This window comes from Acromyrmex echinatior, chromosome 7 (assembly GCF_024713525.1).
Source record: "Acromyrmex echinatior isolate Ae372 chromosome 7, ASM2471352v2, whole genome shotgun sequence".
Taxonomy (NCBI): domain Eukaryota; kingdom Metazoa; phylum Arthropoda; class Insecta; order Hymenoptera; family Formicidae; genus Acromyrmex; species Acromyrmex echinatior.
In genome coordinates this window covers 3,469,968-3,484,110 of record NC_141858.1, presented here as the reverse complement: position 1 = coordinate 3,484,110, position 14,143 = coordinate 3,469,968, and the positions used below count along the sequence as shown (strand labels likewise).

General features: G+C 40.7%; 2 protein-coding genes and 1 pseudogene across 3 annotated transcripts in view; 1 reads left to right on the top strand and 2 right to left on the bottom strand.

The window, feature by feature from the left end:
* LOC105152752 (Gustatory receptor 43a) overlaps positions 1-14,143 on the top strand; it is a 105,521-nt gene that overhangs the window by 27,578 nt on the left and 63,800 nt on the right. The window lies entirely within an intron of this gene.
* On the bottom strand, positions 4,768-6,659 carry LOC147908995 (uncharacterized). The gene has a single exon (XM_087408235.1). It carries the CDS (start codon positions 5,423-5,425, stop codon positions 4,778-4,780), a length of 648 nt encoding a protein of 215 aa, XP_087264361.1. The 5' UTR covers positions 5,426-6,659; the 3' UTR covers positions 4,768-4,777.
* Positions 6,687-7,866, bottom strand: LOC147908994 (uncharacterized; annotated as a pseudogene).

The following is a 14,143-nucleotide window of genomic DNA, read 5'->3' as shown; positions in this document are numbered from 1 at the left end:
GACCTGTAATATGTGTTTATTAACAATGTCACTTATTTAAAAAAAAAATTACGAAAAAAGAAATAAGGAATCGATCGTGGGATCTCTAATATTCAGATCTCGCACCCTACGCGCGAGATCATGTTGAAGTCTTGCAAACCACTTCTATGAACGTGATATATAACGCTCATGAAAAATCATGGAAATGTCAATATCTCGTAAATTATCGTGTCTTGAAATTATTTTTGGTATTATACATATATTGGAGGGATATAGGATTAGTATAATTTATTAAAACTTATACGTTATCTATAATGTTCCTTCTCCTCTTAATAAACATGTTAAGCGGCCGAAATTTCCAGAAAGCATTTTCGACCATAGAGAGAGAGACAGACTCTGAAGGACAAACTCGCTGTTTTGTTCGACGAGCTCATCTTCACGTGCGGAGCCTCACCGATTACAACCGAAACTTCTATTCTTTTTTGCTTCTCTTTTGCGCTGTCATGAAAAGTGCGTCGCTGAATCATAGAAATGATCTGAATTATCGATCTACTCAGGCTCATATCAAAAAACGTTCTTACGCTCAAGTCAAAGTTTTTTCTTTTGAGAGGAAAAATAATAGTAAAATAAATATGATATTAGTTATTTCAATTTTAATGAAATAATTTCTTCATAAACAAAAAACGTATCATGTTATTTACATATGCAAATGAAGATCTTTTACATTTTATTTAGTAAATTATTGATACACATATGCATATATATATATAAAATACATATATATGCATATGTATGTTTATATATATAGTATATATATATATATATATATATATATATATATATATATATATATATATATATATATATGATAAACACACATACGCACGCGCGCACATATATGAGTGCATGTATGTGTACGTGCGCGCGTGCGTGCATGCGTGTATATATATACAATACGTATCTAAACTTTCCAAATAACTTTGTTTACATATACATACAGATATATCAGGGCTCGGAACGCGATGTTTCGGCTGAGCTTCATTTCTGCTCGGATGTCGGAATGGCAAGCGGCAATCTCGTAGCAGACGTAGCATAAATGAAATTTTCGAATACTCATTACTCTTATACTAAAGTTCATAACTCGTTTCTGCAAGCATAGTATTGTTCTTTGAGGTTTTAAGTAAATCGGCAGCTACTTATTTTAAATATGCAAGGTCTGAAATTATTATATACTCGATTCGGAAATATCGAAATGTCGACTTAGTAAGAAGCGCTATTCCTTTTATCGGATGCAAACGAAGTACGCTATTCAACTACAGAAATGGATTGAATCATTGTATAAACCAGCAATAAATTATCAGCTGAAAACGCCATAATATTATAATAACATATTTTTGCATACATATATAGGAATATATAACATATGTAAGAATATATATCAGAATCGTTGTTTAGAAAAGGAATTGTGAGTTCTTACCGCATCGGCGATGATGCCAAACCAGTGGCGCTTTTTCGTTGTATAACCAAGGCTAAGACTATCTTCGTCTTCTGATTCCTGAAGACGAAGATAGTCTTAATTGTGGTAGCTTTTGATTGGATAAAATGCCCTAGAATAGATAGAAATCACATTCTTGAATTACAGAACGAATTATCGAAACAGAAGTACGACAGAGTGAGACAGAGAAAAAACAAAAGCTGTCGGAATATCGCGGAACTAAAATACTGCTCGGTTTCATGGCTTCACATCAATTTCACTCGTAATATACAAACGAAATTTTCGACGATGTTTTTTTCATATACTAAAACCCCTACCTCGTTTCTAAAAGCATTGTTCTTTCAAATTTTCTACAATTCGCCAACTACTTTTTATGAACGTGCAAGGTCTGAAACTATTTTATGCAGCACATATTGTGACGTGTTGACTAGAAGCCGATAACAAAATTGTAAGTCTTCCATTTTTTTTGTTTTTCATATTCTATTGTAGCTGGCGAATTGCGTTGTTGTCGATATTTTAATTATGGGAAAGTACTTTTGAATCCATAAACACAATTAAGAGAAAGGATTTTGTAATAATTAATGGTAGAACAAGACAAAATTGTATTATTAACGCGATGCGTTCAAAACACTTTGCACAAAATTTTTGATAAAATTTTTATTATAGAATCTGAACTAGTAATCTATGGTTTAAATTATATTGTACATGCTGCATTAAATATTAGATAAATAAATCTATATTAAAAAATATGTTTCTTTGAAAATTTATCTTCTTCCTAAACTCTTCATCATTCTTTCTCCATATCTTCTTGATATTAAATTAATAAGAAAGCGCGTTCGGCTTATACCATTAAAATATTATAAAATTTGTGCTTGTATCATTCTATTGTAAAATCGCATTATAAAGGTCCTAAAATAAATACCATATCTTTTTAATAAAATTGAGTATGAGAAAATATATTTCAACAATTTGACTACTATACGCCAAAATTATATTATTGTAACAACAAATGTGATGCCTTAAGAGATAGCGTGAAGTTTATAATAAAACGTCAGTCATGGAGTGTGAATTAGTAATGTGCGTTTCAGAAGAAAATTGTATACACTGCGTTACATTTAAAGTAAGAAATAAATTAATGTTTTGTAAAAAAATGTATAATATGATACTTAAATATATTACTGAATTTTTAAAATTCAGTTTTTTTTTTCCCTGCCTCTATTCAGTGGTTTAGAATTATACGTGATAAGAAGGCGCGCAACTTTTCCTCAAATAAGTTAATCAAATTATTAAAATAAAAATTGAATTAAATATTAATATGAAATATAATAAGATTGTAATTCTATTCTCTATTTCTTTTTTCTCCACAATCCTAAAACTTTTTTTTTCGCTCTCTTCTATGACATCATCTGCTTGTCACGATAACTTTGAAATCTGCACATTAATAGTATAATAGTGGCGGTTCTAACCCAGGTCCTCTGAGGGGGGCGCGGGGCGCGGGGATACTCATAGACGCGGGGGAGTAGGCGCGGGGAGTACTGGTAGACGCGGGGAAGGGAGGGGAGGCGCGGGAAGTCCCGGCTCTATCAATGTTTACTGATATGATGAGTCCCAGCGCTATCAGTGTTTACTGATATGATGATACGTATCGCCATGTTGTGTCACGTACTATTGGGACCGCTGCCGCCGCAGACCCCGCGTCCATCCTAAAGTGCGTTTCGGGCCATCATCGCAGACCTCGCGTCTATCCCAAAAATGCGTTTCAGGCAGTCACTGCGGAGTCCACTCCCTAAATGCGTAGCAATATTATAACGCGAACAAGAAATATTAAAGAAAAAAAGAAAGAAAAAAACCTATATAATAAAAAAAAAAATTCTTACTTTCTCCACACCCTCTTCCTTTCCGTCCTCCTCCTCATCCTCCGCTGAATTCTTAGTACTCTTCCTCTTCCTCTTCTTCTTCCTCCACCGTCTTCTCCTCCTTCTCTTCTTCCTCCACCGCCTTTTCCTCTTCCTCTTCTTCCTCCTCTTATTCCTCCTCCTCTTATTCCTCCTCCTCCTCTTCCTCCTCCTCCTCATCTTCCGCTGAATTCTTATTCCTCTTCCTCTTCGTCCAAACCCTCATCGAAATTGTAGATGAGACAATTGAACGCAGTTCTATTAATGCTCACGTGCTTAAGATTGTCCGTCTCATCGGCAATCTCCATGATGCGATAGAACAGTCCTAATTCATCTACGCGTATTCGAGTGAGATCAATTATGATATTATCATGAATCTCCTCTAAGAAATAGGAGGAGACGCTCTCTTCTTCAGTTTCTCCTTCTTCCTCTTCCACTTCCTCTTCCTCTTCCACTTCCTCTTCTTCCACTTCCTCTTCTTTCACTTCCTCTTCTTCTTCCACAGCCTCATCGAGATTGTCGAAGAGGTGTTTGAGCGCAATTTTATTAATGCGCACATGCCTGAGATCGTCCACCTCATCGGCAATCTCAATGATGCGATGGAACAGTTCTAACTGATCTACGTGTAGTTGAGTGAGATCTATGATATCACTCTGACTCTCCTCTGAGAAAGAGGAGGAGGAAACGCTCTCCTCTTTAGTTTCTTCTTCCACTTCCTCTTTAATTTCTTCTTCTACTTCCTCTTTCATTTCCTTTTCCATTTCCTCTTCCTTCACAGCCTTATCGAGATTGCCGATGAGGTGTTTGACCGCAACTCTATTGATGCACATATGCCTGAGATCATCCACCTTGGCAATGAGGCGATTGAACACTCCTAATTGATCTACATTTAATTCGGTGAGATCAACTGTGATATTATTCTGAATATCCTCTAAGAAAGAGGAGGAGGAGGAGGAGGAGGAGGCAGTTTCCTCAACTTTTTGTTGTTTTTGCATGTTATAACTGCACAATAAAAAAATTATCATTTCACTTAATCACAGAAAATGTGCAACAATATTCTATCATTAACGCTAAAATAATAGAATATTGTTGCACATTGGGGAAAAAAAAATATCACTCACGTCTTAACACGTCTTGCGCGCGGACAAAGCAGAACAAAGACTGACGTTGAGAATCGATCTTCGCCGTTGAGAAGCGAGCCTGCCTAGGATCTATAGGGGGGCAGTTGTATATAAAACACTTTAGATCATAAGTGCCGTCACGAAAAGTTATCGCTATAGCGCGTCGAGATATAGGATGAATGGATGGATGGATAGATAGACGGATGAGAAGTAAAGAAAGTACATATATATAATGATATGAACAAAAAAAATTTTTTATTCACATATTATTACATCATTTCTTTTTTTTACGTATTAAAAACTAAAGCCAATAGCTCACAATCGACGAGCTGATGTTTGTTAAAGATATCACTATCGCGTATAGCGTTTTTGGACGCGATGTTGGAGAATCGCGTATACTTGACATCAACCGTATCGACGAGTCGAGTTAATCGTTCGAACGTTACATCGATATATTCGTCAAACTCAAACATACGTCGTAGCGTCGTTTCGGTCATCATCATGCGTACGGACGAAGAATTGAAACGTACGAGCGTAGCATCGTTCAGCATGCAAACGCTGACAGTTAGCGGTCCAACACTTATAAAATTGTCCTTGTATTCGTTTCTCAGCATCTTGTAAACATTCCATCGCTGCTCGTAGAGATCCTTCCACATTTCGAGAGACAGCAGCAGTTCATGTCCGCGATGATCTCCCAGGGCGATCTCCACGTAACTCGGTGGACCAACGTTGATTCCAATTTTCAAAAATTTGTAGCCCGTAGTCGTCAGATCGTAACGTCTGCCCAATAAACGCATTTTGCGATGCTCCATGCTGTGTATAGAATACATAATGTTAAAAACTTCTTTCTTTTGTGTATAGAATGTTAAAACTAACATGTTATTGCAGTTCTTCTCCGTTTCGTACGATGTGTTGCTGTCTTTAGCGAAGTACATTTTTTTTTTCAATCGTTCGTACAAGCGAGTATCGCAAGACTAATTGCACCCGCGTAAATTGCGATATATATAAAACTTCTAGAATCGAAGAGGGGGTAACTCTCCCCTCTTTTTCTAAGAATTGCGAACCTGTCGCAACACGTTTTATCGAGTCTTTCTATGTTTTTTTTTATTTTTTATTTTTGTTCGCGAGTTTATCAATGCTTATACTTTATGATTTATATTTCGATGGCATCGATGACGTTGGTGATGAGCACGTTGGCGACTTTGACGCCTTTTCTCCAGGATATTCCCAATATCTCGCTTTTTCCTTCGAAGGCGGTGGATTTGGTGGACTTGGCGACAATGGACAGTATCCCTTTCGCTCGATTGATTTTCGACGTATATATTCTTTTATTCGATGCATGTCTTAACGCTCATAACTAAAGCTTACGATTGAATGAAAAAAGTCTAATATACTGCCTATGTACATTATATGTACTGTCAGATGTACTACTGTCAGATCGGACATGTCGCGACACGTTTAACAGAAGCATTGATGTTTTTGGATACATACATACATATGCGTTCATACATATACGTTCATACATATACGTTCATTCATACGAGTACATGTATTACAAAGGAACAGAAAAAAGAAATACGTAATAAATACGTTAACGTATTTTTATTTAAAAAATTCTTTTGCAACCACCAGATATATATTTTCAATACATTTTGTAACGCGCAATTCTGAACATGTTGTCCACATCGCATAGTATTAGCAACATCCAGCTTGGTTAAAGATTCCAGGTCTTCGTAAACTACAAGGTCTCGATGCACATGCGTTCTCGCTCATCGTCCAAAAGCAAGTTCCACAGCCACGTTCGTTTTTCGCGTCCCTTAACGTTCACGATAGCATGCATCATCTTCAAATATAGCTGCTGTGATCAGACGTTTCACCTCGTTGTACGGGACCATCCCGTCCTCCTATCGCAATCCATGGTGATAAGCAGTCAACCAGGAAGCGCAAGACCTGTCGGATCTTGTCAAAAATTTCCATGGCACGGAACTCGTAAAAATGTAATGTGTGAGAACGATCCTCTGTTTCAGCACCGCCACTTCCTTCACGATAAATTTCTTGTTAACGATGAATCCTTGCAGATCCACGAACGTTGGCACGAGCATGTTGTCGAGAAGACTGCGGTCGATTGCGATGTATCGTAGATTTTATATCGTGTTAGAGGTGCATCTTAGATGATTTTGCGCACAATATTGGTCAATGGATTATACTGAACCACGCGATCGTGTATGATGAGACAATAGGCTGTTATATTTGCGGGTACATTCTCTTTACATTCAAAGTCTAATTGCACGTCCACGGTGCCACTCTTGACTGATTCGTTCTGTCGAGAGCAATCGATGATCACGAATGGGCCATTACATAAAAAAGTTGTAAAGGTGAGACTCGGCTCGAGATACTCGTATCCGTAGTAGCCCTTACAGAAACGCACGTACAAGTCGTACAGAATCGCACATCTGTTTTTGTCAAAATCCAGATTCAAGTCATCGTACGGATAACATTCCGAATTCGTGTAAAGTTTCGCATTAGTTAATTTGGTTAATTTGCAGTCGTCGAATCGACTTACATCCTCGGACATGACATTTTTTCGACCTGTTTGCATAGCGAAAATAACGTAGCGCGGCTTCTCGAGTTGAGTAGCCGTCTTGATGGCCCACGAATGCTTGGTTGTGCTCTGCAAGAGTGGAAATTCGTACAAATCCCACGAGCGAAAAGCCATGCTCAGATATCGTCCGCTCTCCAAAGCGCGCAGCATCGACAGCTTATTTATCTCGCTCAATAACACGTGCGGCATTCTCCACTGTACTTTGAATAATTCGAGCGTTGGCTCTATCGCCGGATCTCCCGTCAGACAATTGTTGTCGTTGCGCGCTCGTATTAAAATCAACTCGTGACGAGCGTTGATCACCACGCGTTTGTAATCTTCGCAAAATCCCAGTAGTACGTAGAGCGGTACACAGAAATTAAAATATCCGGCTGCAGTAGTCTGCGCATCCCAGCCGGCATTCCGTAGAATCACGCTTCTGTCGGATGACACTGTTACATAGTTTTTGAGCGTGCTAGTTATACCCACATTTCTATTACGATCAATCTCCACACCATTGAGTTCATATCGAATCTCATCGAAAATGAACGCGACGCAATTATTTCCCAATGCCACATGAGCACCCTGGACCACTTTGTTCTTCGTCAGTTTTCCCTCGACATATAGAAAGCTTTCGTACGGCAGTGTGTACAGATCTTGTTGCTGTATGGGTATTCTTATTTGGTCGCTGTATCCAAACGTGCTGTTGGCGAACGGGCTGTACGTGTGAGTCTCAATCTTGACGATGCGATCATCGAAGATCGGCTCGTCTTTAATGTTTAAGATATCAGTCATCTCAAATGTTGCGCACCGCGAATCCCAAAGACTTTAAAAATGTAACGTTTGTCGCGCTGAGTTTCTTCTTTTTCCTGATGCAACTGGAGCGAGTATTGTCGAGCTGTGGCGTCACCGACCTTGTAAAGGATGCGTTATCTCTCTGCGTTATATCTCGCTCCGTTCCGTTCAGCACGAGCATCTCACGCTCACGTTATTACTGTCGCCGTCGTACGTGCAATCTAACGGTGATCTCTTCTCCTCGAAAATCGAACAATCCGTTCTGATCGACGATGCGTATCGTTAGATCTGTAATGCTCCGTGCGATGATCGGCAGGTAAATGATTTGCGTCGGCCTCTCCGATATCTTATATCCTGGCGCCACGCTCGGCGAAAATTCATGTATTGTGTGCGCGCTTTTGCCGTTGCTGTATGCTGCGGTCACGTTACACTCTACGCGGATAACGTACATTCATTATGTTGATCGACACGTCCGATTCGTGCCACCTTCGCGGCTGCAGTATACGCTTCGACGAGAATCCCAGCAGCGATCCAATGCTGTTGGACTTGTCAAAGTTTATTCTGTACGCACATCTAATCCCACATTTCATCGTGTTGTAGTTTGCGCGAAGCGTAATCGGGTATTCTCCACCCTCATCATTATCATCATCATCATCATTATCATCAGTGTTATTGTTATTGTCACCACGCACTACATCAACGGTTTCAAGTGCGTCGCATTGTGGACGTTTTCGTAAAATCACGCGTTTCAGAAATTCATTTATATCTCGCACTTCGTACGAACCTTCGGGAATTGTAATTTCCGCGTCGTCTTTGACGAAATAAAATTTGTTGTTCGATTCGTTCACGTTCGGTATCGTGTGATAAGTCTCAAAAATCGCCAAACCGAGCTCGTAATCTCCATCACTCAAATCTATAGCGGGAAAGTAATTCGCCACGAGGATGGTGCTCTTTCCGCTCAGCGTAAGCGTCAACGACATGACAGAAAAAAGCGTTCGACTAATACTAAGATTTCATAGCGCCTCGTCGAGCTTTTTAAATTCACGCTCGTCTTTGTAGAAACCGCAGACACATCTGTCCGCAGAAACTTTGATCGTACGTCTGATAAGACGTGCGATTGTACTCTATCGTCGTAGCACCGTTCTCGAAATATCGTACCAGTTCCTTAGGCGGTCGAAGATTGCCGAAACTGTCAAAATACACGATTGTTCCTCTTCGCGTACGCTACCCAGTGAGTACCAGGCCCCGTCGCATCGTTCAGATTCACGATATCGCTTTCGTTTCGGCGCACACCACTCGTCAGTAACGTGTTACGCATGAAAACGCCTCTAAAGTATGGTACACGCATACGTTTCGCGAGCTCGTTCAATTGTACATTGGTAGTTGCGCCAGACGGCATTTTATTAGCCGTTTTTTGATTTTGACGTTTTTTTTCGTGCAGCTACGCCCTGTCCAGGTTTTATAGGAGCGAGATACAGTCCGCGTCATATTTTTAGTACGGGGAAAAAAAAAAAAGTCCCCGACCCTTTTTCCTCGCGCGTCATGACTTGCACCCCTCTTCAGCTGACGTCGCAGGGTTTTTTTGCTTCGTTTACCCGCTTTCGACACGCGGGCTGCCCCCGGATCAGGATCCGGTGCGCCTAACTTGGTAAAAACGGAAAACGCACCGCTCTTTTTCGCCATCGGAAGTATCCCTTTTTCGCCCACCTTTTTCTTTCCGGTCGTTTTTTTTTTCTTCTTTTTTCCATGCCCATAATTTGGCCGTTTCTTGGTTTTGGCTTTATCGCTGCCCAACGGTAGCTCCCCAAGCGGCCTCTCTCGCCCAGAGCCGAATCTCCGCGACGACGCGTCCCAGCCTTTTAAACGTCGAGTACCTTGTCCGCCGTTTATTACCCGGGGAGATCATTGCTTCGAGAATACCAATACCATGTTCCCCCGACACGGGTCGCGTCCCGGTTTATGCCCGCGTTTCTCTGTTTACTGTTTCGTAAGTCGAAGTGCCCACCGCAAAACTGGTAACCGTAACCCGACCCCAAGGTTTAAAAAATTTAACCCCCTCGTTTTGCAGACTGCCGGGGTCGAAAATCCTAAAAATTTTTTATCTTTTTGGGGGGGCCTTTTGTGGGGCGCCCCCTCCCAGGTGATTGTAGTGTTCGTCGCGCGACGATAAACGTTTGTCGAACCCCCGAATTGCTTCCGTGTTTTTCCGGAAACCCCTTGGGGCCCAACGTTTCGTGTTTCCCTCCCCCCGGGAAAATACCCCCCGTATATATTGTAACTGCCGGGGGCCAAAATTGATATTTTGGGAAAGGGAAACAGCGCGAGATCATTTTTCGGGGGGATTGCGGTTGCACGCTTTTTTAAAAATTTGTTTCCCCGGGGGGCGTAGTTTTTTGGAGCAAAATTTTTTTGCTGCAACCGAAAGAAAGTGTCACAAACTGTGGTTAAATCCCAAAAAATTGGGATTATTTTGGAAAGCCAAGCCGGCGAAAGCTTTTCCAATCATACCGGTCATTGGCCCTTTTATTTGGAAAACCAAAGTTTCCTAAAATTTTCTTTTGGGGTCCAAGGGTACTTTCGAGAAGGTACGTTTTTCCCAAATTTGAACACCCAAAATTCGATTCTTTAAAATTTTTCTCATCGATGAAAAAGTTTTTTCGTTTTTTTCCCAAAATAGCGAATCGTTCCTCGAACGAGGCGCGCCCAAATCTATTTTTTTTTGATGAATTGCGCAAAAAACAGGATGCGGTGAAGAAATTTTGATGGCCCCGAATTTGACTCTTATCCCGTCAGAGTACCGAGGATCCTAAAATCGGGGAAAAAAAAAAGCAATCTGCTGTCCCGTTCAAAAACAGGTTTTTTCAACTTTTAAAACACGTTTTTAAGTCATTTGAAACCGACTTTTTTACAAGAAATTTTTGCGGGTCTGACTGTTGGCAAAAAAAAAAATGGTTTTTGTAATAGACCAAAAGTGCTTTTAAAAGGGGATCCCCAAAAAAAATTTAACGAGTTTTTTGGGTACTTGCTGCTAGTGTTTTTGTACTTCGCCCCAGACGAACCCGGCTGAGTACCGACGGAAAAAACGCAGGGGAGGGAAAAGGGCGACACCCCAAAAAAAAATCGCGCCTAAAACGATAAAATCGAGGGGAAGGGGATTGAACAGCCCTTTTAACTATTATCAAACCGCTCCCCCCGTGTTTACACCCCGGCGCGTTTTTCGCGATGATGAGGGCTACCCAAAAAGGGGAAAGGGAAAAAAAGAGGAAAAGGGAAAGGAGGAGGGGAAAGGGGGGGAAAAAACGAGAAAGACGTTGAGCTTTCCCCCGGCTTGGAAAAATTTTGACGTCGCACACGGTACGCGATAACCCCACTCCCGGGCGAGACCACATAGCTTTTGAAAAACGTTTTGAAACGCGGAGACTCGCTAAAACCCAAAAAAGGGGTTTAAAATCGGCCCCAAAGTGGGAAGGGTCGGGGGCGTTGAAAACCGGGTTTTTGGGGCTCAGATAAAAAGTACCAGGTTCCTGAGGGGGCGCGGGGTAAAAGAAGAGTGGAAAGTTATGTATAGGGGTTTTTCCTACTAAAATGGTTTTATGTTTGGCAAAAAAATTTTTTGGACGGATGAGGGAACTAATTTCGAGGCGGCAAACCCCGGGAAAACCCCCCCTTCCCCCGGGGCTTTTAACGAGAATTTTTTTGAGAATTCCCCCCCCCTTTTTAAACCCGAAAATGCCCCAATCAAAGCATGGGCGCGAAGCGCAAAAACACAAGATCTTCACAGAGTGGGGTTTTTTGGACGGGGAAAACAATACAAATACTAATCCCCAATTCTGTGTGCAAAATTTCCCATGCAAAAAAAAATTTTTTTGTAAAATTTTTCCCCGGATTTTTTTCCAATAAAATTAAAAAGAAAAATATAAAAACCCCTTTTTTTTTTTTTTACCCACATAAAACTTTTCGTTCTACGGGGGGGGCCTCTATTGGTTTTTTTTTTTAATTTGCGGGGCAAACCGAACGGCTACAGCCCCCCAATTTTCCCGTTTATTGTTTTTCCCCGCGGCACGAAACAACAGTTTTTTTTGAAAGCGTTTTAAAATTTTAAAAAATTTTTTCAAATCATGCTTTTTGGGCCCCAATGAAATTTTGAAAAAAATATGGGTCGTGAAGAGACCCCGGGACTTCCAAAAATTTGGGGGAAATTCGGGAAAAAAAGGGTTTTTGGGGGAAATTAATTCGACTTTTTTGGTGAAATTGGCGCCGGGTATTAAAAAATTCTTAAAATTGGGGTACCGAAGGCATATGAGGCCGGGGGGGCCCCACAAAACAATGGTTTTCATTCTTGACGCGGTATTTTTTTAGTTTCCCAAAAAAAAAAAATTAATAAAAAAATCAATGATGCCTTTATGCTTTTTAAAAAAGTACCAAAAGGGCCCCCCTTTAAATACATTTTTGTATTAAAAGTATCCCCAACCCCCCCTGGAAAACCACTGGCCCCGTACAAATCGTTTTGTTTTTTGGGCTAAAGGGAAAATTTTCGCAGATACTGCACCTCGGAAATTTAGATCGAAACCGAGAGGGCGATCTTTTAAAAACTCTTCTTAAAAACACCGCGTAAAATCTTATCGTTCGCGCTACACTTATTCTTTTTCCCTTTCCCTTTTAAAATCCTTGCCACCACTCCCCCGCGTCTTTCGTTTTAAACCCCCAAAATTTGGTCATAAAACCCCTTGTTTTCCCCCCTTTTTTCGGGGGCCCGGTACTTTTTTTCGGAGGGCATTTTACGCTTTTTTTCGCCGGGAAACGCTCTTCAAACTGCGAATCGCGTTTTATTTTTCCTAACTTGCGCATTTTATAAGAAAAAGGACACCGGGCGGGACATCTTGCTTGTCGCGAAATCGGGACTGTCCGTAAAAATTGTACAAAAAAACTTTCGATTGGTAGCACATACCCCCAAACGGTTTTTAAATTTTTCCCCCCGATTTGCGCTTTTGCAGAATCAAAAATTTTTCCCCAAAAGTGCAGCTTGAAATTCGTTTCCCCCCCCCCCATCTTTTCCTCCGCGCCTCGTCCGCCCTTTTGTTTTAATTTTTTAAAAATTTTGTGTCGGTCTGTAGATGCTGCGGATATTCGGGGTCGCCCGGAATAAACCCCGGTTGAATCCGGACGATCGCCCACCCCAAAGTTCGCAGCGTTTTCCCCCACCGAAAGGGGGTTTGTTGGAAATTTACACACGCCCATCATACAGATTTTCCCCACACGTAGTACATAAGACGACGACGGTTTCGATGGTAAAAAAAATACTTTTTGGGTTTATTAGCCTGCCCTATCTGCGGATTTTTGGGAGGGGGCCCCCGCGTACCCGCGCTCGATGAACAAACCCCATATAAATGTCGGTGGAAAACTCAAATCTTTGGCTTTTAATTTCGCAGCGCCCCGGGGGAAAAACCCGGGCAAGTAAAATAAGCCGGGATCAAAAAGTAACTCGGGGTTTGGCTTTTGCGGAAATTTCAAAAATGCTGCAAAACGACCATTTAAAAAGTACAGTTTCACTGTCTCGCGATTTCGAATGGGAACCCTTTTTCCGGGTTGGGCGACGTGAAGTATCGCTCTGGGTACGTTCCCGGGAAACAACTGAAAAAAATTCGCGGGGGTGGAAGCGCGTTCCTGAAATTTTTGACCAATCAATGAAATTAGGGAAAGACACCTTTTCGTGTGGTTTAAATTTCCCTTTTGATTTTGGGAAATTGGGAACGTAAAATTTTTTTAATTATTTTTGTCGAGATACGACGCCTTTTATCAGATTTTTTTTAAAATTTGAAAAAAATCTGAATCTTAATTTTTGAAATTTTTCAAAAATTTCTTTTTTTGTTTTTGGTGCATCGACAGTTAGTAAATGAAATTTTTTTTTAGTTATGGGTAAAATCTACTGCCCCCAAAAAAGGGGTTTTAAAATTTTCCCCCTTAAAATTATAAAATGTCGGAGCCAAAAAATTAAAAAATACACTAAAATAAAACAATTTTTTTAAAAATTTAAAAATTAAAATTTTCGAATGGGGGGGGGAAACCACAAAAACCGGTGAGTTTGAAAAAAAATTGGGAAAAACCCCGCTTTCCCCGGGGGAAAACGGTTTTCTCCCGATGTGAAACGCGTCGCAAACAAAATCCCCCTTGCTGTTTAGATAGGGTTTTCCATGGCACTTTGGCGGATAGATATTTTTCCCCCGATGGGGCCAAATCGTTGATTTTCGCGTAAACCCCACCTAACGTTTCATCGGAC

Excerpts from the sequence above, each read along its gene's own strand:
- LOC147908995 (XM_087408235.1), bottom strand. The coding sequence starts at position 5,425 with ATGTACTTCGCTAAAGACAGCAACACATCGTACGAAACGGAGAAGAAC.